General features: G+C 40.5%; 2 protein-coding genes and 1 pseudogene across 5 annotated transcripts in view; 1 reads left to right on the top strand and 2 right to left on the bottom strand.

Annotated features, from left to right (window-relative positions):
• Nucleotides 1-333: 333 nt before the first annotated feature.
• Nucleotides 334-26,829, top strand: part of Sort1 (sortilin 1) — a 78,353-nt gene continuing 51,857 nt past the window's right edge. For 2 of the 4 annotated variants that reach the window (XM_004853627.3, XM_004853625.3), the window contains exon 1: nucleotides 335-704. In XM_004853627.3, the coding sequence (XP_004853684.2) occupies nucleotides 390-704 (315 nt within the window). In that variant the 5' untranslated portion in view covers nucleotides 335-389. Of the gene's footprint in view, nucleotides 705-26,829 lie in introns of all 4 variants that reach the window. The other 2 variants (XM_004853626.3, XM_004853628.4) reach the window with 2 other exon arrangements.
• On the bottom strand, nucleotides 7,725-8,217 carry LOC147827717 (histone H3.3A-like). Its single transcript, XM_087213233.1, has one exon. The coding sequence runs from the start codon at nucleotides 8,130-8,132 to the stop codon at nucleotides 7,725-7,727; it is 408 nt and encodes a 135-aa protein (XP_087069359.1). The 5' UTR covers nucleotides 8,133-8,217.
• On the bottom strand, nucleotides 24,242-25,574 carry LOC106010092 (Y-box-binding protein 1 pseudogene; annotated as a pseudogene).

Here is a 26,829-nt window from a genome sequence, read left to right as displayed (position 1 = left end):
TTGAGGGTGCCAGAAAGAGCAGCGAGGGGGTCCTGAGGCCTCGGAGCCAGGGGGCTCGCGGGAAGGTGGGGAAAGCCCCTCAGACAACTCTGGAAGTCGGGCCCCGGAGACGCTGCGCGAGGGTGGGGAATGACCTCAGCCGTCTCTGCCACGTTCCAGCCAATCAGTCCCGCGTCTTGGCATCCGAATCCAAGACCCCCGAAGCCGGAGGCGACGCGAGCCAATGGGAAGTGGGCCGGGGAAGAAGGACAGGCGGCCGGCCAATGGGGGCGGAGAGGCCCGGCTGCGCGTATCCAAGGAGCGCGGCGCTCGGGCTCGGGGGTGTGGTGCGGCGGGGGCGGGCGGGCGCGCCGGGTGGCAGGTGTCAGCGGCGTCGGCGTTCGGCGACTATGGAGCGGCCCCGGGGAGCTGCGGACGGCCTCTCGCGCCGGCCCCACGGCCTCGGCCTCCTCCTCCTCCTCCTCCTCCTCCTGCTGCAGCTCCTGCAGCCGGTGACCCTCGGCCAGGACCGGCTGGACTCGCCCCCGCCGCCCCCGGCTCGGACGTTGCACTGGCCGGGCCCCGTCGGGGTGAGCTGGGGGCCGCGCGCAGACCCGGGCCCGATCCCCCGCGGCGGCCGTTGGCGCCGCAGCGCGCTCGGCGAGGACGAGGACTGCGGCCAGGTCCGGGACTTCGTCGCCAGGCTGGCCAACAACACTCACCAGGTGAGCGGGCGCCGGGCCCGGGCAACGCCCGGACTGCGCGGTGCGGCCCCAGCCCCTCGCGGCGACCCCTCGCTGTCCCGCGCGCCTCGCGCTTCCCCGCGGGCGACCCGGGCGGCGGCCCCGGAACGGCGGCCGGCGAAGGGGGGGGGGGGGGGGGGGGACGCTGCGGCCCGTGGGCTGTATTCCGTCACAACGGAGACAATCCTACACTCTCACCACATTCTTTTTTTTTTTAAGTTGTCAAAATCTGAGCGTCATTGTTTCCGTCTGTATAAATAATCATGTCCAGTAACGTTACTACCTATCAGGAAGCTGGAGGAATAATTACCTCTTAAGTGCTTGCAGGAGAAGTTGGGCTGCGCAGAAGCAGAGGACTGTCCTCTCTGGGTCAGTACTTCCAGAGTGGTGAGGCTAGTGTTCAGAATGCCCAAGGCAGTGTGGTTCGGTCACAGTGTGTATTTTAATGTTAAAGGAACAAGCACAGAAATGAAATGACATTGAAACAGAGCCATAAAACAACTTCCTTGCCCCCTAAAAACTGTTCAGGCTGATTTACGGGATGGAGGTTGCAGAACCTTAAAACTGGACCCAAAATGACCTTGAGAGGCTGTTAGAACCACAAGTTGCTTAAGAAGAAGCTAAGGAACAGAACAGGGCCTCTGGACCCAGATTATGAGCTAGGGGTGCCAGGGTAATTGCAGGACAGACCAGAATTATCCACAAGTTCCACCTGGGCTCACTGACTGGCTGTTGCACCAGGCCACTTAAATTTTTGTTACTGGCCCATCCAGTAGCCTCCCGTTTTCTGGTCATTTAACTTACAGTAAAGCTCTTTTTCTTTGTAAAACCCCATGCCATAGTATTGGCTTCTGTGAGCCTCCAGCAGCAAGCCCTAGCTTAATCGTAATATTATGTATGTGCTTTCTCTTATTTCTTCAGAATTGACCTTCTGTCTTGGTATTGAGCTCTGACTGGGATGTCTCTATCTTATTGTAACAAGATTTTCAATCGCTAAGAAACACATTGCAGATATTCTGCTTTATGCCAGTTCCTGGTCAAAAGACTTAGAGCAGCTCAACCTTTGGCACACTGCTGGACTGAGAAAATTGTTAGGACCTCTGGCTCCTTGCTTCAGTACAACTTGAGTGTCTTCCTCATGTCTTTTTTCTTAAAATTATTGGACTAACATTTGCGAAATGTATTTTCAATTCAATATGTTTTCTCTCTTGTGTCTTTCCCCCTTTCAAAGAGAACTGCATATGGAGGTGGAGATGGGTGGTTAATATTCTGTACCTGCACTCATCCTTATATAACTACATTTCACTCCAGTATCAGCCAACTCTTACTGTTCCTTTGGACTGTGTGGACCATCCTTATTACCTGTGACTTAATTACTTGGGAACACATGACACTTGAAGTTAAGGGACAAATATTCAAAGAAAACTGCATTATCATGTAGTCCAAGCATTGGCTGTATGAAGGTAGCTAACGGTAGGGTAGGTTGGTTGCAGATAGGGTGGAATAAGCACTAGGACGTCTTTCTGTTTGAGAAAAAAAAAAATTGTGTAGACTTCTTTTCACTGTGGGGAGTTGGGAAAGGGTCTCTAACTGATGCTTAATTTATACAGGGACTACATCTTCTTTGGACCAGCCTAACACTCCATCCATATTTCATTCTCACTCCGTATTTCAGATTCTTCTCTTGCTGGTTGACCTACCTTAGATCTGCTGCTACTTCTGGATTTATTCATTTAGTCAAGTCTTCTTGGTTGGTTTGAATTGATAGTCATTTGTAATATGTTGATTCTAAAACAGGAGGTTGAGAAAACGGGCTCAGGTGGATCTGAAAGTACTCATTCTTTGAAGAACGTATGTAAAGAAACCACCCTCTCTTTCATTTTATTTAGCTTCCATTTCTGATCAATCTTTTTTGCTTTATTTTTCGGTCTTCTTTAATCTTATTTAAGATTTTTGCTGTTGTTACTCATCCAAAGTCTGTTCTTCAGAGATTTCATCCTTTTCATAATTTGTATTCTGGTTTTTTAAAAAGTGCAGCTGTTGTTAATACCTTCGTCTTAGAAAATGATTGAATAAAATACGTAACTCTGAAAGGTTCCGCTTCCTTAACCAAGAATTGTTTCATAGTGGTCTGTTCTGCTTTTTAGTTCTATATTTTTAGAAGTCATAATAAGTAATTTTGAACTTTATTGAAGAGATATAGTATTTGGGGGCCTTTTATAAACAGTGTAAAATGAAAGTATCAGCATGACAAAACAATTTTTTATCATAAATATTGTATATTTTTGTATAGCCAAGGAAGGAAACTGCTATTTAGAGTAGTTTTTCATATATAATATGACAGGAGTCAATTCCCAAGAAAAATCAAAAGTTCTTGGTTCTTTTATTTCTTATAACTCAATGCTGTTCTTTTCAAGCCACATTAATCCATAAAATCATTGTACGTGAATACCCTCCAAAGGCCCAGATCTGGGGAAGAACATTGCCAATTACAAAGAAAAGATAATTCAGACAGGAGAATAAAAAACCTCAAAAGGTTTTAACAAATCTCCTAGACCTGTTTCTGTGGCTTCTGAGAATATATCAGCATTTAACTAATCTTAAGAAAACAAAGTAAAACTAGAGCTGGAGAGTGCTTTTATAGTAAAGTGTTAAGAGACCTGTGCCCCAGTGCTGTAGCTCAGGCTTCTTCACTCGTGAAACCCAACAGGCTCTCTTTGCCCAAGCCTCCCTGCTTCTCTCTAGGGGGGCTTCTTTTATATCCTTTCTTTTCCATCTTGGCTTTAAATCTATTTCAGTTGTATTTGGTCTATTGTGGACAGTACTGTATATATTTTTTTCACATAGAAGTCACATTGATTGAGTGTCCTGTTTTGGGATTTGAGGGAGAAGAGGAAAATAATTTTTCTAACTATAGTATTGTAAATATAATAGACTCATAGAACAGTAGAAATAAAAACGATTGGCTGTAACTAAAAACAGAAAACAAAAGGCATGACAGGAAAACAAAGAAAAATAACTACTTATATCTTAACAAAAATTATGCTTCCTAATTTTGTTCTGAGGGTTTGACATGCCATGGAAAGGAGGGAATGTAGTGCTGTGGGGGCGGGCTCCAAGGCCAGCTTGTCTGGGTTTGAATCCTGTCGTGTTACTTATCAGCTGTGTTATAGTTGATAAATTACTTAAGCCCTCTGTGTCTCAGTTTCTAATCTGTAAAATGGAGATAATAAGGCCACTTAATACATAGGGTTTTTGTGAGAAATAAATGAGTATGTATAATGTATTTACATTAGAACAATGTCTGACACTTAACACTCAATAATTAGCTATCATTTTTATTATTACTGATCATTCATAAATACTGTTTTTTAGACTTGGTAGTCTTCCTTTTGCTTTTAATCCAGACTGTTTTCAGGCACCCTTTTAACTGATTCTTTCCTTCAAGTGGTTGAACTGTTCACACATGTATAAACTTTGTACATGAGAGAAATTGAGCAGGGCCAGAAGATTTTATTAATGTTAGTTGCTAAGTTGGGTTGCTTCAAAATATTTCCCCTATAAGCACCCCTTTGAGGGTAGGCATGAAACTCCGCCTTGAAGAAACAGTTGAATTGCCTTGGCCAGAGTTACAGTGGTGGCTGACATAATTTCCTTACTTCTCATTCCTGTGTACAGACCATTTGACAATTTCCTTAAAACATTTTAAACTTCCGATTAATAAAGCCAGAACTGTTGCTCATTTTCTCTCCTCCTCCTGCTCCTGTCACTGACTACTTCTTTATGCACAGCTTCCCACCTTCTACCCCAACATCAAAGCATATGGTTTCTTAAATAAACAGGCCCTGTAGAGAGGCTGTGTTGTATATGCCGTCAGCTCTGAGAAGAATGTGTGTGTTTGTTTGCGGCACTCGCAGGCCTGAATCCAGGCTGACAGGACTGAATGTGCCTGTTGGAGACTTCAGGGAGCTGCTGCTTACAGCCTGTTGTTGAGGATCACCAGACCTTTTTAACACCCGGAAATCTGAAGGTCACTCAGCGCCTTTAACTGCCCCAGAACTTCCTAACTGCCTCATTTATTCCAGTACTTGGCCTCTCTTCATCCTACCTTCCCCAGCACTGGCTTTCACCCTTTAATTTAATCTTGCATTCGTTTTTGGTCAAGGCATAGGAATTGTGGAGGCTCTGCTTGGTTGAGTAGAGTGAACAAAATCCTCATGAAGAATCCTCTCCTTTGCAGTACATCTTGGTCACACCTTTAATGCCCCAAGGCATGTTAAAATGATCTGAGTACATCAGGGATTCCAGTAAGAACTATCAGCAGATTGGATGAAGTCTAATTTATCTGGGGAGATGTTAGTCTTCATCTGAGGTTTGGTTGGGGTAAAAGTAGAATGCCAGCCAGGTATGACAAATGGCTCAAAGGAAACACAGTGTGACAGTTAGGTAAGCTCTGCTGAGTCAACTATTTGACTGTGTGCATACTGATTTTTAATTAGAAATTTGATTTTTTCTCTGCTGTAAACATTTGGAAGAGAACACATGTTCTGGTCAGTTTCTAATAGCTTTTTTTTTTTCTGTAATAGTGATAATAATAGGCTCTCCACCTTGTTGTGAATAGTTTCTTCCTCACTCTGCCCATTTTCAGTCTCTTGTCTCTTAGTGGGTAACTACAGAGGCAGTGCTTCCCAGCTTGTCCTAGTTGGCCTGGTACCCTCATGTGATCATTGCGTATCACGCAGTGCTCAGCACCCAGTTGTAAGGATCATTGAGAGAGAAGGTTTCCTCCTCTTCTTCCCTTCCTATCTATCCCTCAATTTCTGTCTTTTATGGGCTGGGGATTTAGCTCAGTGGTTCCGCCACCTGACTCGGCAGCGGAGGGACCCGAGTTCAATCCCCGGTACCAAAAAAAACCGAAACAATTTCTGTCTTTTTTTTTTCTGAGACATGGTCTTGCTATGCAGTTTAGGCTGGCTTGAACTCACTAAGTAGCCCAGGCTGGCCTCCAACTCTTGGCCATCCTCCTGCCTCTGCCTCCCAAGTGCTGGGATTACAGGCGTGCACAACCACACCCAGCCTTCAATTTCTGTCTTTACAGAAAGTGAAGTGCATTTTGAGGCTGGAGAAATGTCATAAGTGATGTTTTATATGGTTAAAAGCTAATATTAAGGCAGAAAAAACATCAAATGTGATACATAAGTAGCTCTAGAAAGAGCTACTGCATTTGTAAATTTATGTAAGTTTTCTGTTCCTTTTCTCTGCCTTTATAAGCAGGTTTCAATTACATCCTTTGGTCATAGAAATTCGTTCTTTCTCCTTCTGTGACCTCATGATCTGAAGGTAGGTGGGTTTGAGGAATAATGGTTCTTGAGGAATAAGCCGATCAATTTCAGCCAGCTCTAGGTAACTTTTCTGTTGTTTAATGATGATTACAGTCAAAATTGGACTAGTAATATGTGCTTTGAGCTTGTTAGATTGAAGGAATTGTTATGACAGATCTTCATATCTGTAAAGATTGGTAGGTGAATGTTGGACATGTAGGTTTATTTAAAGATTGAAGCTGTTTTTCCTTCTCTACCCTCAACTAGGAAACCACAGTAAAAACAAAATCCTTCCATTCAGAACCCGTGGTGTTCGCTGAGAAAATTTTCTGTGAACGTGATTTATTTTTTGTTTTGTGTTTCAGTCTCTGGCCTTCAATTCCTCATCTACAACATGAGAAATTTTGGGCTAGCTTTAAAATGTCTTTAAAAAGTTCTATGATTCATATGGAAGAAGAGGAGCCCAGAGGTTGTGATCACAAATGTTTATTGGTTGATTCCAAATTTAGAAGCAAATTGTGGTTGTTCAGCTCCCCAGTCAAACTTGTCTTGTACTCAGCATGGATTTCACATCTGGGGGTAATTTGTTACCACCTCTGGAGCTTGCTTCAGTGAAATATTAGTGTTCTTAAAAGATAGCAGGAATATTTTCTATATAACTATGAAAGACATTTGTCTCATATTTTGGGTTATACTTTATTTTTCCTTGTTAGCTAAAAATATGTAACGCTAATAAAATCTACCTTGTATAGTCCTAAGCAAATCCAGTAGATGTGTAGGATAAATATTGGGGTTTTTTTCCCCTTTCCCTTTTCTAATGTGTTCTGGAGGAGCTTTTTTTTCTTTCCTTTTTGTTTTTCCTGGATGCCTGTGTGTTTGATACATAGATGGTCAGTTTAGTTTATACTCACACGTAGAAGCTTATACGTAATTAATAGACTTGATTTATTTTCATCAGAAGAAAATGTATATTTGTTCCTTCTAAAGCTTACAAATACTATTCCTCTTATGTTTGCTTTTGTTAAGGTTTTTGTTCTTTTGTTTGTTCTAAAACAATAATAATTAATTTCTCATGTTGTACTAGTGCCATTTTGCAGAGCTGGTTCAGTAGTACAATCACTCTGATGAACCAAGAGAAACTGAACTAGGAAGGGGAATTTTAATTTACTTTAATACTTCTCAGAAAAGCTAGTTCAGAACATATTTTCTACCCCCCCCTTTCTTTTTCTTTTTTTTTTTAAACATGTACTAGCATGTTTAAGACAACTCAGAAAAGTATAATGACTAGATGGAATCTACTGTATGATAAAAATGCTACAAACACCATTTAGTTGTCAATAAGAAGTTTACTTGTTTTTAAAAAATCCAAATGCTGGCATTGTACAGAAAAATTTAACAGGTTTATTTATAATTGTTATAAAGTTGAACTGCTGAAACTTGTTCACTGAAACATTTTGACTTACATTAATGCTTTACATCCCCACATTAATATTAAAAATTCACACACAAATGAAAATGGAAAAACTGCCAATACCTGATTTCTGTCCCCTATTTTCCACTCACCATCATGTACTTAGGTACCTTTTGACCCCATGGAAAAAAAATATCTAACATTCAGAACTACAGGAAGAAGAGAAAAAAATTTTTTTGAGAATGAAATGTTTTCCACCATAATGGACTCTTAAGCATGTTCTCCACGTATGTGGCATGCTAGTTGGATATCTTTTGGCATAATTGTTACACGTTTGCCATGGATAGCACACAGGTTGGTGTCTTCAAACAGGCCAGCCAGATAGGCCTCACTTGCCTCCAGCAAAGCACCAGTAGCTGCACTCTGGAAGCGCAGATCTGTTTTGAAGTCCTGAGCAATTTCTCGCACCAGACACTGGAAAGGGAGTTTGCAAATCAGTTCAGTGGACTTCTGATAATGTCTAATTTCACCGAGTGCCACAGTCCCAGGCCTGTGATGATGAGGTTTTTTCACCCCTCCAGTAGAGGGCACACTCTTGCGAGTGGCTTTTGTAGCCAGTTGTTTCCTGGGCGCTTTACCACCAGTGGATTTGCGGGCAGTCTGCTTTGTACGAGCCATGGTACAGGGACCTCCTTACCCCCTTCTCCGGCTGGAGCTCGGGGAGCTAGAGGCGGCGCTGGAGTTGGAGAGCGACGGCGGCGCGGCGGCAGCTGCGAACACAATTCTACCCCCCCTTTTTCTGGTCCCAGGGATCAAACTCAGGACCTTGCACTTGCCAGGCAGATGCAGCACCACTGAGCCACATCCCCACCCCTGGTTCAGATCAAATGTTTATACGGTACTTGCTATTTGTCATAAAGGATTAAAAGCATAGATATGTTGCATACATTATTCAAAAGAGATATCTCAATACCCAGATTAGAGTTCTGGGTCTGCTGGGTCATAACTGTACTATGATGGACAATCACCACTCTGACCTTTATAGTTGTTTCTTTTTTTTTTTTTTTGGTACCAGGGATCAAACTCAGGACCTCGTGCTTTCGAGGCAGGAGGCAGAACCACTGAGCTAAATCCCGGGCCCTATAGTTGTTTCTTAAACTAGAGAATCAGGCATAGGGTTGCTTATCAGAATGTTTTGTTAAATGTGGACTATTATATAGATTCATTCATTTAAACGCTTACTGAGCAAGACATGGCAAACTCCTGTAATCTCAGCACTCTGGAGAGCTGAGATAGGAAGATCGAAAGTTTGAGCTAGGCTGGGCAATTTAGTAAGACTCTATCTCAAAATAAAATGAATAGAAAGGGCTGGTGGAGGGTAGCTAAATGTGAAGTGCTGGGTTCAGTCTTCAGTACTGCAAAAACAAATAAGTAAACAAACACTTAGCTCCCCGCTATGAACTGAGTGGAGTCCAGGCCTGTGTGTAAACAAAGCTAAATACTGCTACCATCTTAAGGATTTATGTGTTCAGAAACTGCTTGCTGGGAGTTTGAAAGAAGATACGATTACTCCCCAGTGTAGTGGTCTAAAAAGGCCTCCTTGATCAAGAGAGAATCAAGGCGGAGATAATTCTTAGGAAGATCTGTGAAGGCATTGAGGTAGGAAGATCCAAGACATGCTCAAATAGCCAGTAGACACTATTTTAGAGAGTTATTTGACAAGAAATATAACTGAAGTTTACATGAAGACATACTGTATAGAGAAGTTTTTAAAAAAGCTCTTTAAGGAAGTGAAAAGAGAGGAGACAGTGTGGATAGGGAGTTAGGCAACGTGGGAGCTAAAAGTGCTTTACTAGATAGTGCTAGACATGTGGCCAGAGCTGGAAAAAAACAGAAGTGGCAATAGGGAACCAAGAGAAGTTGCCCTTTCAGAGGCTGGTCATTGCTCTGGATTTGGAACCATATACCCAACAGAAGAGCAGAATAGAGGGCAGGGCTAACTTGAAATGTCAGAGGTTTTAAGGAACACTCCCAGACTTCTAGACATTGTTGAAGGAGAATGTGAGCCAAGCCATGAGAAACCTAGATGCCTATTATAAACAGAGCTCTCTTTTCTGAACACTTATGAACCAGGATAGGTTGAACAATGGCTAAAAATGTGCTTAACAGCTTGAATCAAATTTGTTAATTTCTTGAACTCTTTAGCTGGTCACATTCCGTACTTTTACTGATGAGGCTAGATGACTTGCTTGTGGGACAAGAGCTAGAAGTAAATCCCAGCTGTCTCAGTGTGGTGCTACATAGAGATGCTTAAATCAATGCATTTGCTCTAGGAATAAGGCAAGCTATAGATCCCCATTATATAATTATGAGTTCTACTCTGCTTCCCAAGGTCATAGGACCCTCAACAGAATTCAGTTAGCCTTTCTAAGCTTCAGTTCCCCATCGTGTAAAATGTAGCATTACTGTGAGGCTTTGAAAAGAAAATGTATATGAAAATATTTTAAAAACCTTGAAGTACCATGTAAGTATGACTTGTGTAATTTCTTAATAAGCCTGTTCATCTGTTATAGCCTCCATAGGGCCCAATTATCCGCCAAATGATCCCGATAAATACAGCCCTTGAACTCACTACCTAGGTACATGTGCGTAAAAGGAGACAGATGCGGCACAAATGCATTGGTTTTATCACTTGGCAGGGTTGGGTGACAGGCCTGGGAGTGGGTGTCAAGAATGAGAGTGAGGGGCTGGGGATTTAGCTCAGTGGTTCCACCGCCTGCCTCACAAGCAGAAGGACCCGAGTTCAATGCCCGGTACCAAAAAAAAAAAAACAAACTCCAACTATCATTTGGGCCGGGGAGTTAGCTCAGTGGTTCCCCTGCCTGCCTCGCAAGCGCAAGGTCCCAAGTTCGATCCCTGGTACCAAAAAAAAAAAAAAAACCTGAAGAATGAGAGTGAGTCAAAACTGGTACAGAAATGTTAGAAGTGTTACGTGGTAGTATTCTTTTTTAAACTTTTGTGATTATATCAAAGTTTTAACTTGTTAATATGATTGTTAGTTCTTTGAGGTAATGGTTTGGGTAAGGGTAGCAGTATCTCAGATATCAGACCTGGATTCAAACTTCACTGATGACTATGGACAAATTAGTTTCTCTGGCTAGCCTGAATTACAGAGCAAGACCCTGTCTCAAAAAAATAAATAAATAAATAATAGTCTCTCAGAGCTTTAAGTGTTTTCATCGATAAAATGGGAGGGAGACTAAGAGTCTGCAGGATTTAGTGTGTATTTATCTTTTATTGAGTGTTTCTTGTGATTACCTCTATAAAGTTTCTGATACATTACCAGTTAGATGCTTAAATATTTGTTTATGTGCCTAAAATTTTTTCATAGCAGTAATATTCCTAGAGAAATAATATGGTTATCCATGGAAACCAAATCTATCTATCTATCTATCTATCTATCTATATATATATACACATACATACATACAGTTGACTCTCAATATCTTTGCCTCACACAGTGCTGGAAAAAGTGTATTTAAGTGTCTCATCTGGTGTTGAACAGACATGAATTCAAAACTCTTAACCAGCTGTGTGACTGAACTTCTCTGGGCTGCCTGCTTCATTTAACAAGTAGCAATGATGCCCTAATATAGAATACTAATTTAATAAGTGCTGATTAAAGGTTGAATACTATTATTATTCTTTAATTCAACAGTGGTTTATTGAGCACTTACATGTGTTAGGTATTGTGTTGGGTCTTTGGTCCTGAGAACTAGTGTGGAACACAACCTCTGCTTTTGTGGAGCTTAATGAACCAATAGAGAAAATAGCCACTAAACAATATTTAATTATAAATATGATAAGTACCAAGCAGAAAGAAGTAACCACTGGAGAATAATTGACAGAGGTCTTTTTCTCTGGGGCATTAGGAGGGATTTGCTAAGAAGTTATTTAAACTGATACTTGAAAATGAATAAAATTGTTCTGGAAGGAGTATCTCAGGCAGAGAACAGTGTGTTCATAAGGCCCAGGTCTAGAAAAAGCTTGGCATATTCAAAGATCTGGAGGAAGGCCAGTGTGGTAGTAGAAGAGGAAGTGAGTCTTCACTCCCAGTGGGTGAGCTTTGTGGTTCTAGCAGCTCATTCTACTGGCAACAGGATCATATCTTTTCCTTGAAATGAGACTAAAGTCTATGACCATACTACCCTGAACACAGCTAATCTCATCTGAAAGGAGACTGAAAAATCAAGTATGAGAGGAGAAAAAATGGTACAGTGGTGATCAGCAATGAAACTCAGCCTCTGCAAGATCTAGAATCCAGATATTGGAAAATAACTTGGCAAAGAAGAAAAAATAGGAGAAGTAGATCACTGGGACTTGAGAAGGAGCTGACAGGAAAATTAATTAGAACTACGGAGAAGTTAGAGAGACAGTCCACAATGCAGAGAAAAGAACAAAACGATCTGGACTCTCTACCCAGCTTGTGGCTCACAAGGAGGGGAAACTGGCTCCTGAGAACCAAGATAAGTGACCAGGGCTAGGAGATCCAGGGAGAAATGGAGGGGGTGGAACCCAGTGCTATTGTGAAATGCAAAAGCAGTGCAGGGTTTTGCACCAAGGAACTCCTTCAACACAGCAGGCAACATCCAGAGAGGGATTCCGGCAGGGGATGTCTGCATATTGCCAAAGAGTATTTAATCAGTTGCCCTTTTGGGAAGGGGTTGATTATTTAAATTGGAACTCAGAACAACTTAAAAACAACTTCTCTTCAGGGCTCCCAGTGTTGCCCTCCCACAGTGACTGGGCAAGAGACAGCCATGGGAGATAGCTGTGGAAAAGCAGCAGGCTAGAAACAGATCCCCTAAGAAGTTTAATATCAGGCCAGGAATGACACTGGGCCCTCTCCCCACAGTAAGAAGGAAGGCTCAGCTGAGTGGTGCTCAGAAGCAGCTGGGCTTGAAAGTGCCCACGTTAAGTATTTGAGTCCTTGCCCTGCTGCCCATATCTAGCACAGAGCTGAGGTCTCAGTGCCTTCCCTATCTATAAACCTGAGCAAGGACACATCTTGGGATGGATATTGCCACAGTCTGGGGTAAATAGAAGGGCCCCTGGAATAAGGGGAGCACCTCACAAACCCACAGCTATAAAAGTAGATGGAGAAAACCATGGCTTGCTGGACTCCAAAACTGGGATTCTGGAAGGAAACTATATATTCAAAAACACAAAGAAATTTTTTTTCTGTTTTGGGGCTCCTCCTCCTTCTCCTTCTCCTCTCCCTCGTTCACCTCCTCCTCCTCCTCCTTTTTCCTTTTTCCTCTTGTTCATTGATTTATTGGGGTTTGGTGAATTTTCCATTCTCCTATTTTTCTTCTTTTTCTTACTCTTTGTCCTTTTAATTTTTTTCTAATTTTTATCCTTCATAGTATTTCTCTTTTTCCTCCCTTTTTATGTTCTATTTCTTGTTCGTTATTTTTCCTACTTCCCTCATCTAATTCTATAAATATCTTTCTATTCTACTCTTAAAAGCATCCTTTATCTCACTTCTCTCTCTTCCTTCTCATCTCCCATTGTTTAATTTTTCAGATTTTTCTCGTATTCTCCCATTCCCCACATCCTATATCTTTAATAGAATAACCATTAAACATTATTAATCATTAATAGTTAATGCTGTGTTGCTACTCTTGAATTCTTTTCTATCATTAGTGGAGGTATAGTTTTCCATTTAGTATGTATTTGTTGTATGCCACTATTTGGTTTGTCTTACTGTTTATACTATAATAAGGCATAAAAAACTTGTTTACAGATATAATAACAAAACTTTCAAAATATAGGGAAAGAATTAAACATACAGATAAGCAAGGCATATAGAAATCCAAATAGCTACAGTCAAACAAGAACGTCCCTACATCACATTATAGTCAAAATCCCAGAAGTCCAGCTCAGGGACAGAATCATAAAAACTGTTTGAGAAAAGCAACAAATCACTTATAAAAGTGAACCCATCAGAATTGCAGTAGACACAATCCTTAAAGGCCAGGAGAGCTTGGAGCGAAGTGTTTCAAGCCCTAAAAGATAATAACTTAAGACCTAGACTTACATATACTACAAAACTTTTTTCTTTCAAAATTGATGAAGTAATGAGGTATTTCCATGACAAAGAACACCTGATGAAATTCACAACCACAAAACCAACACTTCAAGAAATTGTAAAGGATATCCTAGAAAGACACAGTGAAGCCAACAATGCCCCCAAATCCAGTAGAATGAATATACCATGCAGGGTGAGCAGTTAAATAAAAAGGAGGAGAAAAAGAAAGAAATCAGCAACAAGAAAATAATGCAGTGACATTTTATAAGTCCGTACCTATCAGTAATCACTTCCAATATGAATGGTCTCAGTTCCCTGATCAAAAGACATAAATTGACAGAATGGATCAAGAAACAAAACCCAATGATGTGCAGTATATAAGAAACATATTTAACCCAAAAAGAAATACACAGATTAAAAATCAAAGGATAGAAAACAATATCCCATACACTAGAATCCTGGAAAAAAATAGGAATGGCTATGCAAATTTCAGTCAAAGTAGATTTCAAGCCAGAACTAGTCAGAACAGGGAAAAAAACGTCCCTACATACTGATTAAGGGATATTCAACAGGAAGAGATAAGAATTTATAAACATATATGCACCAAATACTGATGTGTCTGATATCATAAAACACTCCTGGACATAAAAAATCAGATAAATGCTAACACAGTTATAATAAGGGACCTCAAGAATCCCACTGTCACAAATAGGTCAATTACACAAAAAAAATCACCAAATCTTTGAACAAATGGACTTAATAGATATCTGGTGTTCCATCCAACAATAGAATATACATTCCTTTCAACAGCACATGAGGTTTTCTCCACATGCTAGTTCATAAAGCAAGTGTAAATAACTGCAAAAGAATCAGAGTTATACCATGCACATTATTACATCATAGGTCAATGGAACTAGAACTCAATGACAAAAGAAGCCACAGAAAGTATGCAAAAACATGGAAATTAAACAGTACACTCTTGAAAAATCAGTGGGTCATAGAAGAAATCCAGGAAGAAATTAGTGCCTAGAATCAAACAATAATGCCAGTACAACATACCAGAATTTATGTGACACAATGAAAGTGATTCTAAAAGAAAAGTTTATATCCCACATCAGAAAACAGAGTGAGTCCAAATAACCTAATTATGTACTTCAAGATCCTAGAGAAACAACAGTCCAAATCCAAACCTGTACTAGGAAAGAAATTATAACGATTAGAGCAAAAATTAATGAAATTGTGACAAAAAAAAATACAAAGAATCAATAAATCAAAAGAGCTGGCTCTTTGGAAGAATAAATAAGACAAACCCCTAACAAATCTTACCAAAAAAGAGAAAGGACCCAAATCAATACAATTAAAAATAAAGGTGAGGGCCAGAGATTTAGCCCAGTGGTTCTGCTGCCTGCCTTGCAAGCACAAGGACCTGAGTTTGATCCCCGGTAACCCCCCAAAAATAAAATAAAGTAAAGATGAAATAACAATGGATTCTGCCAAGATCCAGAGTATTATTAGAAAATCTCTACACTAATGGAGAATTCAGAAGAAATGAGTAGATTCGTAGATACATATTGTTATTGCCTGGCTGATATGCTTTTCTCTCAACCCAGAAAGAATTACAAGGCAGAGAGTCAAGAAAGAAACGAGCAAAGGCATTTATTGGAGAGTGAAACCAGAAAGCTTCCAATACCTAGAAGGGACCTGAGTAGGTTGCCATGAGAACTCTGTCTAGGAATTTTTATACACAAAAATGACTACATCCCAGACCACTGTGGGCCAAGTTGAGGTCAACCTATGGGATGACAAACAGGAAAGTTTGACCAGAAGTGGGCCTATAGGAACTTGGGTTATGTAGCAAGTGTACTTTTGTAAGCCCCATTAATTGTAACTTTTGTAAAATTAGGAACAAAGGCACTCTTCAGAGCGATATGAATAGAGGCCTGGGTGGTACTGGTTATCTATCACCTTGTTTTTATCACATTCCTAGACAGGAAGATCCCACTAGTTTAACATGGCACCCTTGTTTATCAGACCAACGGAGCCCTGGCTTTGGCCATAGGGTCCTCATCCTGGTGTCTGGCCTTTTTTTAGCCCTCAGTCCCAGGATTCATCTCATCTTGTCCTTCACTGAGTCATCTTGACTCCCTCTGGGCTTGGCTTTTTCCTGACTGCCTGTCCTGCCTTCTGAATTACCTCCCCTAGAATATTCTGCTCCCCTCATGTGCCAGCATCACTCTGGAAAGTCTTCTCACCTTCCCACAGGGCTCTGCTCATCCTCAATATCTTTCAGTACACACCATGTTTCACTGGAACTGATTATCTAAACCACTGTTCTGTACCTCTTCTCAGAGAAACAGTACCCAAGTCTTAAGAAAACAAAACCTAAGCCCAGTTGTGCATGGGCAGAGGGCTCTTGGTTTATCTTTTCCAGGTCTATCCACCATTTCCTTGTTTCATATATGAACATCTGAAGCTGAACCAAGAAGATAGAAAAACCTTGAATAATCCAATATCAGGTAATGAGATTGAAGAAGTAATTAAAAAAAAAAAGTAAGGAAAGCCCAGATCTTGATGGATTCACAGCCAAATTCTACAAAAATTTTAGGGAAGCTCTAACACCAATAGTCCTCAAACTCTTTAAATGAAATCAAAAGGGAAGGAGTACTCCCAAAGTCTTTCCTAGAACCTAGCATTACCCTGATTCCAAAACCAGACAAGGATCCAACCAAAGGAGAGAACTATATATAGGCAAATCTCTTCGATGAACATTGATGCAAAAATCCTCAACAAGATACTGGCAGACTGTGCAAAAAATCATCAAAAATATATATCATGACCAAGTAGAATTCATCCCAGGGATGCAGGGATAGTTCAACATATCTAAATCAATACAAGTAATACATCACATAAACAGAAACAAGGACAAAAGTCACATGATCATCTCAATTGATGCAAAAAAAAGCTTTGACAAAATTTAACATTCTTTCATTATAAAAACACTGAATAAAATAGATGTAAAAGGACCTTATCTCAAGCTAATGAAAGCCATTTATGACAAACCAATGACCAGCATCATACTAAATGGGGAGAAGCGGAAATCTTTCCTTCTAAAATTAGGAACAAGACAGTGATGTCCACTGTCACCACTTCTGTTCAATGTAGCTAATGGAACATTATCAGGAAGAAGTTAATTTTTTTTGGTACCGGGGATCAAACTTGGGACCTTGCACTTGTAAGGCAGGCAGCGGAACCACTGAGCTAAATCCCTGGCCCAAGAAGTTAATTTCTTTTTGAGACCAGGTCTCACTGTGTAGTTCAGACTGGCCTTAAACTCACTATGTAGCCTAGGCTAACCTTGAAGTCTCAGCAATCCTCTTGCCTCAGCCTCCCAAGTGCTAGGATCACAGGCATGCAAAAGCACACCCAGCAAGAAGTTCAATTAACATTATGTACAGATGACCTGATCCTCTACATAGAAGACCCAGAAACTCCTAGAATTAATAACCAATTTCATTAGTGTGGTAGGATTCAAAGTCAGCACACAAAAATCAATAGTGTTCCTGTATATCAGTAATAAACTCACCAAGAAATAAATTAGAGAAACAATACCTTAACATAATAGCATCAAGAAAAATTAAATACCTAGGAATTAAGCTAAGAAAGGAGGTGAAAGATCTCTATAACAAAGTCTACAGTACTTTGAAAAAAGATTTTAGAGAACATCAAAAAAAGGAAAGAGGGCTGGGGATTTAGCTCAGTGGTTCCACCACCTGCCCCACAAGCACAAGGACTGGAGTTCGATCCCCAGTACCAAAAAAAAAAAAAAAAAAAGGGAAAGATACCTTCTGTTCTTGGATAGGCAGAAGCAAGATCATCAAAATGGCCATACTCCAAAATTGATAAACAGATTTAACACAATCCCAATCAAAATATCAATAGCATTCCTCACAGAACTAGAGAAAACACCCTTAAATTAAAATGGAACCAGAAGAGACCTAGAATACCAAGCAATCCTGGGCAACAGGAGCAAGGCAGGAGGCATCATAATTCCAGACTTAAGGTGATACTACAAAGCTACAGTAATAAAAATGGCATGGTATTGGGGGGAAAAACACATGTGGATCAGTGGAACAGAGTAGAGTGTGCAGAAACAACACCAGGCACATTCACCTAACTGATCTCTGACAAAGGGGCCATAAACTTAGCTGGAGGAAAGGAGGACCAGGAGATGGAAGGAGGGTGGAGGGAGGGGAGGGGAAGAAGAAAAAAAAAAAAAGATGTGTTATGTACGTGTACCAACTGCCCACAAGGAATATGATCATTATGTAGTAGAAATATGTACCAATGAAAAAAATCAAATGCTAAAAATTTTGAAATTTAGCTCATTTATGGGGCATGATTACAAATTAATTATTTCATGGAAATGAATTTTTCAAAAACTAAGCCTGCCCCTTTAAGTGCCAGATATTTTTGTTGTTGTATTTTTTTTTTTTTTTTTCTGGTACCAGGGATCAAACTCCGGACCTTGCGCTTGCAAGCAGGTGGCGGAACCACTGAGTTAAATCCCCGGCCCTTTGTTGTTGTATTTTAATGGAAATCTTTCTAAAACATTTTTCTTACTTCTTAGTCTACAGTGTGACCCTGGATCACTAAGGAGATTAGGTTTTGCTATTCCATTACTCGCATTATTTTAATATGATATAATATTCAATGGCCACAGGACTATTTAGATATATGGAGCTATTTTTTTCCATTTTCAGTGATTCATATTTATAAGTTTAGTGTCAGTGTCTGCTTGTTTAAGTTTGCTCTTTTTTGTTGTTATTGTTGTTCTCTAGAAGTGATATTCCCTCTGAGGATCTAGTTCATCTTTCCTTCTGTCCCTGTCTGTCTCTAGATATACTCTTCAGCAAATTTGCTTCCTCCGTGAGTTAGGACAGCAGATTTTTAATATTTGGTAATTGTAACAAATTTAGTAAGTTGAAGTAGATTGATGGTGTGCAGATTTTTCATGGAGGTTGAAAGCATAGATTTTTAATGCCTAAATAGTGTTGCATTGGAAGTCTCCGTTGCTTCCTTTCATTAGTGTCTGGGTTGTTATATCTAGATAATGGGGTTGCTATTGTAACGTGGGTCTTGTGGAACAGGGAGCTGGTTTATTGTTCTTTATAGACAGATACATAGCAGTAGAAAGGCAAACTGAGTGGATAAAATATTGATGAACCATAGAGTTTTACAGCTTAGAGGGACTTGAAAAGTCATCATTCCAGACCTGTGCCCCATAGTGATGTTAGGTTGTACTGCCCATGTTTACACAGCTTTTGGCAGAGTTGGAAATAAAATTAAGGATGACTGATTATTAGCCAGTGTTCTCTTCTGTATCATCCTGCCTCTCAGAAAACTCTGAATAATTGAATAGATTTTAAAACTTGTACTTTTTTATGTTTAGCTTTTTCATTTCTGAGAATAGTCTCCATAGAACTGGAACATTTGTGATCTTATTTTTGGCTCATGTTTTATGAGCTTTGAAGTGCCTTATAACAGAACTGTATTCTGTAAAGATTCTCTTCCTGCCTGCAAAAGCATCACCCATGTTGTGTTCCATACCTCTCTTGCACATCACTGTTAGGACCCCTAATCCTAGATTCCCAGTCTTTACAGGATCACCAATAGCCTTGCCTGTATGCTACTTCATTTGATTTGTGTTATTTCCATAAATGAAGGAGCATAATTCATTTTTACCCCTGAGGAAATAAATTGTCAAGAGATAAAATGAGTTGTACTTACTTTCCCTACCAGTTATTTAATAGAAGAGCTCAATGCTTTTTTGTAGGTTCTCCCCCACTCCCACCCCACCCCCATTTTAGGCTGTCTCCTATGTAGATTAAATGCATAGTATTTTTAACCTTAATGTGTAGCCTTCTACAGAAGACTGTTTATAGAATGTATGCTCCATGAGCTCTAATCATCCATCATCATTGCTGTTTCCTCAGTGCCCAGATAGGGTCCAGCATGTGATAAGTGCACAGGGATATAGTTAGACCTTTGCATCTGCAGGTTCTACAGCCACAGATTCAACCCATGTTGAATTGAAAATATTTGGGAAAAATTTGCCTCTGTATTGAATATGTATAGACTTTTTTCTTGTCCCTGTACTCTAAGCAACACAGTACAACTATTTACATAGCATTTATGTTGTATTAGGTATTATAAGTAATCTAGAGATGATATAAAGTATACAGGATTATGTGTTTAGGTTATGGCTTGAACATTATGCCATTGGGTACAGAGGACTTGAGGATTGTGGATTGTGGAATGGGGAGAAGAGAGCAGGAATCAATCCCCCATGGATACAGAGGGAAGACTATTTGTTGAAAGAAGGAATGTTTGTGGTATGCCATCATTGCACTCTTGATTGTCGGGAGAGGCGGCTCCTGATGGTGAGATAGTGGGGCCTTCTGCAGGTGGCTCTTTGCCTGCCATGGGAAACTGACCCTGCTCTGTGTGCCAGGGTTGGTTCTTTCCATACTTTACTTTTAATCAAGTGTGTAACTAAAAATAGGCACAGGTTTCTCATGACTGATTTATTCCCCAAGCTACACAGACTCTTGAGACCAACTTGAAATTTCTTTCTTTTTTTAAAAAATTTCCTACTTTATATTAATAGTAATTAAAATTCCTGTTTAATTAGATGTGAAGATGAAGTTATTTCTGTACAGAATGTTGTGTTTTGAGGCTTTCTTCCTTTCTGGACAAAATGAGGAATTATCTACATGAGAGTAGGTCTGGACATTTGTTGATTAAAAGAGTCTAAAGTGTATAGACCTCCTGTATTAAGATGACAGGAAAGCTAGGCATGATGGTGCAAGCCTGTAATCCCAGTACTTAGGAAGCTGAGGCAGGAGCATCACTGTAGGTTCAAGGCCAGCCTGGGCTACATAGTGCATTCAGGGCCATAGTGAGATCCTGTCTAAACAAAACAAAACAACAGCAGCAGCAACAACAGATGGTAGAGTGGTAAGAGGCAGCAAAATTCAGCCTCCTTGAGATCCTGAGTCTAGACACTGGAAAATAACTTGGGAAAGAAAGAGAAGTAGATCACTGGGAATTGGGACAGAACTGACAGGAAAATTAAAAGCTACAAAGAAGCTAGAGGGATGGACCACAGTGCAGAGAAGGAAATGAAACAGTCTGAACTGTCTACCTGGCTCCTGGCTTGTAGCTCATGGGAAGGGGAGCCTAGCTCTGCAGAAGCAAGGTGAGTACTGGGGGTTCCAGAGAGAAACAGCAGTGGCAGACTGGGCCAGCAACACAGGCTCCATGGGGAGGCCACAGTTGTGATCTGCAGGGACAGCACAAAGTTTAACTCCCAAGGCACTCTCTCAACACAAGAGGAAACAGTCAGATAGGGATCTGAGCACAGTAGCTTGCCATATTGCCAGAGAGTGCATGTTCTAGCACCATTCCAGGAAGGGTTGATTGAATCTGGGACTCAGAACAGCTGGAGGACAGCTTCACTTCAGGGTTCCCAGTGTTACCTTCCCATAGTGACTGGGTGAGAGACAGCTACAAGAGACAGCTGGGGACAGAGCTGGGATGAACATGAGTCCTATACCCATGGTAGCCGGCCAGGCCCAGCCTGAGTTGCACTGGGTCTCTAAGTGCTGGCATTGAGTACTTGAGCCCTCACCCTACTGCCTGCACCCAGCATAGATCTGGGGTCTGATTGCCTTTTTTATCTACCAGTGAAAGCAAGGACACATCTCTGCTTGATTATTGCCATAGCCTGGGGCAACAGAGGGCCCTCTGGAATAGTGGAGGCGCCTTGCAAACCCACACCTCTGCTAACAGCCATGAAGCCACTAATTGGAGGCCAGCCTGGGTTATGTAATTCATAGGTCTAGAATTTTTCTAATCTAACTTTTTTACATTTAAATTTTTGCTATATCTAGAATTCATTTGAGAGTGGGGTTAAGAAAATTATAAATTCAATTTTTCTTTTTCTTTTTCCAAGTAACCTGTTTTTCCAGTGCTCTTGGAAACATTGGAAAGTGCTTCCACTAACTCGAAATGCTAGCTTTGTCATGTGCTAAGGGAAATCTTGTCCATTCTTGGACTCTGTTTTGTTCCATTGATCTGTCATGTTCTAGTCCTATGCCAGTAACTGAGCCAGGGGATTAATAAATTACTCTGGAAGCTGCAGTAGTTTCATGTTCATCTGCTCCTGAAAGACTCAAGTTGATATTTCACCCAAGTCGTCTTAAACTTTTTGGTGTCTGAGCTTCCTATCCTACAGTATGATTCAGTAATATCAATTACTATATTTATGTGTTCACTCTTTGGCCCTTCTGGATACAGGCTTTTAGACTGTTAATCAGAAAAACAGTGTGTTGATGTAGTTTCTTTTCGTTTTGACCTGTTTCTGTTTCATACCTGAGACTGGCTGACCAGATTATGTTCTGTTTGTATACTGAATAATCTGCCTCTTAAGCATTCTACATTAGAGCAATAAGTTGTTGTGTACCAGAAATAAGACATCCTTCAACTCTCCCTACACATTCCATTTTAATAGTCATATATACAACTGATGCATCTTTTTTGTAACAGTCCTTGAAATGTAGACATTCACTCTTCTCTATGCTGACTCCCTATTCCTATTTTTATATGGTTCAGTATTTTAATATTGTAGAATATTTTTAGTAATATTGTATGAGAGATCGCTTCTCAGCCTTTTGTCTAAGATCAAGTGTAATATTGTGTGAGAGACTTTGAGTTCTCCTTTCCTAAGGGGATTATTCTGCCTTTGAGTTCTTTCTAGCCACAAAGCTTTATTGTCTGCTCATATTTCTTTTATTCCTCTTACTTTGCCCTGATTAGAGCAATTGAACCAATTGGTTGATTTTGTTCAACTCTGTGTACTATTGGGAACTGGTTCTGTCAGAGTAAGTGATCCTGTGGCCTCATCTCAGCTTTCTTTGGGTCTTTCAAACAGAAATATTATTTCTAAAGTGTCAAATGTATTTCCTTTTCTCTGTTTTTATTTTCCTTCTATTTCAACCTTAACTTTGTTTATCCTGCTCTTGAAATTCTTATTTTTTTTCTTAAGTTCTTTTATTGGTACATTTTAGGTATACAATTCATTTACATTTATCATTGGGTGTTTGTACCTGTACATGATGTATCTTCTTATTTTTTCCCCATTCCCTGTGCACCCTTCACCCCCTCCACCCTTCCCTATTTACATAGATTTCATTTCCTTTTTTTTTCTTTTCTCATAGTTTTTCCTTTCCCTCCTTTCCTTTCCCCTTCCCCTCCCTTCACCCCTACATCTTTGGACCTTTTTTCCTATTTCAAATTATCAATTATTCATTTTAATCATTTTAACCCTTGTTTACACTATCAGTTTCTCACACTAGAGAAACTATTCAGTATTTACATGTGTGTGTCCTATTTAATGAAATTCTTATTTATTTTAACAATTGCTTAATGGCATCAAAGTACACAGATACTTAACACATTAGTAGTTGGTGACAGCAATAAAATATTATTTGTGTTACCCTTTGAAATTTTTCAAAATACTTACATGTTTGTTTCTATAACTACCTCATACCACCATCTGCTCCAACCTTTGTAAGCTTTGCTTAAGTCTCAGTATATAAGCCTTTATTTCTTTATACTCAGATATTTTAATTTCTCTTCTGTGTAGACTACCCCTGGCCAATGCCTCTAGACACCTTTGTGTTTACACATCTCAACCAATTTTAACTATATGGAGTTGATGTTAACTACAATGGAAAAGAGAGGAGTAAGATCACTAACATATGTGTGAACACCCAAGAATGGATACTAGCGTTTAACAGTGTTTTGGCTGGCTAAAAGTGGAAAGGAATAAACTATTATTTTGGTAACTGAAATAGAAAGATTATATATAGATCAATAATGTTGATAGCAGGATTTGTAGATACTGTAGACTTTTACAGAGATGTTTTTGCAGCACTTAAAATATATAAGACCTTGCACTGGGCCAGGGATTTAGCTCAGTGGCACCACACCTGCCTGGCAAGCGAAAGGTCCTGAGTTCAATTCCCAGTACAAAAAAAAAAAGACCTTGCACTAGGCCCGATGGGTCATAGCAGATCATGTGTTTGTCTTTATGAATTCATAGCATAGAGCTGGGGATGTAGCTCAGCAGGAGAATGCATACCAAGCTTGCACAAGGCTCTGGCTTTGGTCCCCAGTACTGCAAAATGAAAAAAATCATAGCATAATTTGAGAAGATAATCATGTAAATAGTTATAATACAAGGAATTACCATGAGTGCTATGAGAATAATACCTAGGAAGAGAAGATCACTTTGAACTGTGATAATCAGAGACCAGAATGGTTGATTTGGCAGAAAGGTTGGACTACAGCTGTCTTTTAGATCTTTTGCATTGATGTAGTCCCTCCCTTGTGGCTTCAGAAAGAAGCATCCACCATACAATACTGAGGAGCAATAGAAAATGTAGAACAGATTTTTTTCTTTTTGAAACCTGCATTTTTTTTGACAATGATTTAAGACCTTTATTAACAGGTGCTTGCAGTTTGTTGACTTTTTTGAAAAAATCAAGTTGTAAACTTTTATTACAAATTAAAAATGAAGTTCTTAAAAATCTCAACTTGACCAGATACGAAACAGTTTAAAAACCTTTAAAGGTGTATTGAGAAAAACCAGGCTTTTTAAAAAAAAAACACATTTGTTATTACCAAAAAGAGACGTCTTTAGGTAAAAATAATAAAAACCCCATGCTGCATAGATAATGCAGATAATTCTAGTTATCTGGTCAATGGGCTAAAAGCAAGCACTTAAGGTCTTCAGTTCCCATTCTTTTCTTCATTTCTTATTGCTGGAATTTCATATTCCTTTCTTCTTGCTGAATGACTAAACCGGATGATGGTAGAGATGTTAAGCCGGCATTTACTCAGCCCCGCCCTGGTCAGCCTCAGGAGCGGACGAATTCTCAGCTGGTGGATAGGCTGCTTTTTGTCTCTTTGCCATCTTGTGGTTTAAGGTTCTCTGGGCGTTTTGCGTCGGTAATTGAAGTTGCTGAAGTTGAGGTGGCTGCTGACCTTGGGTCTCGTCTCCTTTGATTTTCCTTATCCTCTTCATTGCTGTCCTCTCTAGGCTGTCTTTGGCGAGGAGGGCCCCTGCGAAATCGTGGTCTATAACCTCGATACATACTCTGTCTCACTTGTCTACCTTGTTCTCCTGCACCCTGGTTGTCAGCACCCTCCATCACTTCTCCCTGCACGGGAGGGTTGGAATACTGTGGTTGACGCCCCATAGGGTCTCCGCATGTAGTAAGGTGGGAACCTTCGCCTGCAATTGGGCCGGCGTTGGGCCTGGCCTTCAGGAGCGCCCTCCAATCCCTCATTCTTTTCCCCACTCTCACTATTCTGGTAATTCTGCTGGTAATTGCGTGGAGGACCCCAACCACGTGGATAGCGTCTATAATGGTTACGGTCTGCTGCGTATTTACTGCCTTGAACTGGAGCTGCACCAGGGCCTGTACCATTTGCCGCCTCCGCACCCTTTTCTCCTTCAACAACATCAAACTCCACAGTCTCTCCATCTCCTACACTGCGAAGGTACTTCCTGGGGTTATTCCTCTTTATGGCAGTCTGGTGTACAAATACATCTTCCTTGGTGTCATTCCTGTTGATGAAACCATATCCGTTTCTTACATTGAACCATTTTACTGTTCCCAAAACCTTCGTTGCGATGACTTTCTTGCCACCAATGTGAGGCCGCCCGGGCCTCCGCTCCCTGCGCCGCTGCCCGTGGTGCCGGGCTTGGTGTCGGCAGCGCTGAGGGCAGGGGCGGCGGGCGGCTGCTGGGTCTCGGCCTCGCTCCTTACGGTTGCGGTGATGGTAACTGGGGCGGGCTGCGGCAGTTGCGGCTCCTCCCGGGGTGTGATGGGAACTAGGCCGGTGGCGAGGGTGGGGCTGCTCCCGCCTCTCCGGGGTTTGCTTTCTGCTCCCGCTACAGATCAAGCTGAAACCTGCATTTTTAAAAGGTGTTTTCGGTAGGCATGGACTAAAAAATTGGCAGTTTTTTGCCAATACTTTGAAAATATTGCTCTACTGCTTTCTGGGGTTTTTTTGTTTGTTTGTTTGGTACTGGGGCTCGAACGTGGGTCCTTTCACTTGTGCAGCAGGCGGCTAAACCACTGAGCTAAATTCCCGCCCCTGGTTGGTTTTTGAAACAGGGTCTTACATTGTTGCCCACTCTGACCTTGAACTCATGAACTCATGCAAGCCTCCCAAGATACAGGCATATGCCACTATGCCGCTGTGCTCTGGACTCTCCTGTCCTCTAGATTGTATTGTCTCTGAAAAAAGTCTACTACTATTCTTTGTTCCTTTATATGTAAATGTATTCTGGATATTTTGAGGATTTTTCTCTACCACTAGTTTCAGACAGTTTGAATGTGATAAGCTTTAGGGTAGTTTTCATCATGTTTCTTGAGCTTGGGGTTTATAAATTTCTTGGCTCTCAGGCTTTAGAGTTTTTGTCAAGTTTGGGGAATTGGGCTATTATTTCATCAATGTTTTTTCTGTCTATGCCTGACCCAACCTCCTCCAGAGATTCTGATTGTATATGTAGTAGAATGCTTGAAGCTGTTATACAAATCAATGATGCTCCATTTATTATTTTTCTCTGTTTTCACTTTGCATAGTTTATCTTTTATGTCTTCAAAGTCACTAATCTGTAATGCCTAATCTCATGTTAATCTTATCCCATTGTGGTTTTCATCTCGGACATTGTAATTCTAGTTTCTACAAGTCCTATTTGGGTCTTTTTCACTTTCTTTTTTTTTGCGATGCTGGAGATTGAACCCAGGACATTTACACGTGCTAGGCAAGCACTCTCCACTGTGCTATATCCCAGCCCCAGATTTAGGTCTCTTAAAAATATACCATTTGCATTTAAATTTGGCATATTCAATCTCTTCTCTAATTCTTAAACATATAGAATATAGTTATAACTGTTTCAATGTCCTTGCTACTAATGCTATTATTTGTGCTATTTCTGGGTCAGTTTGATCTTTCTTTTCCTTCTGGGTTTTGTTTTCTTGTTTCTTGCGTGCCTATTTTTTATTTAATGTTGTATATGATAAATTTTATTTTGTTGAGTGCTAGTTATTTTTATATTCTTACAGATATTTTTACTTGGAAATAGGCTGCCTGAAAACAGTTTGATCCTTTTTTGGTCTTGCTTTTCAGCTTTTTAAGGCAAGACCG

Source organism: Heterocephalus glaber, unplaced genomic scaffold (assembly GCF_053883595.1).
Source record: "Heterocephalus glaber isolate CG9 unplaced genomic scaffold, H.glaber_assembly_v1.0 deba00001442, whole genome shotgun sequence".
In the NCBI taxonomy this organism is placed as follows: Eukaryota; Metazoa; Chordata; class Mammalia; order Rodentia; family Bathyergidae; genus Heterocephalus; species Heterocephalus glaber.
Note: the sequence above shows the minus strand (reverse complement) of the source record. Positions and strands in the feature narration are given on the sequence as shown.

Coding starts and splice junctions, on each gene's coding strand:
- LOC147827717 (XM_087213233.1), bottom strand. CDS start 8,132: ATGGCTCGTACAAAGCAGACTGCCCGCAAATCCACTGGTGGTAAAGCG.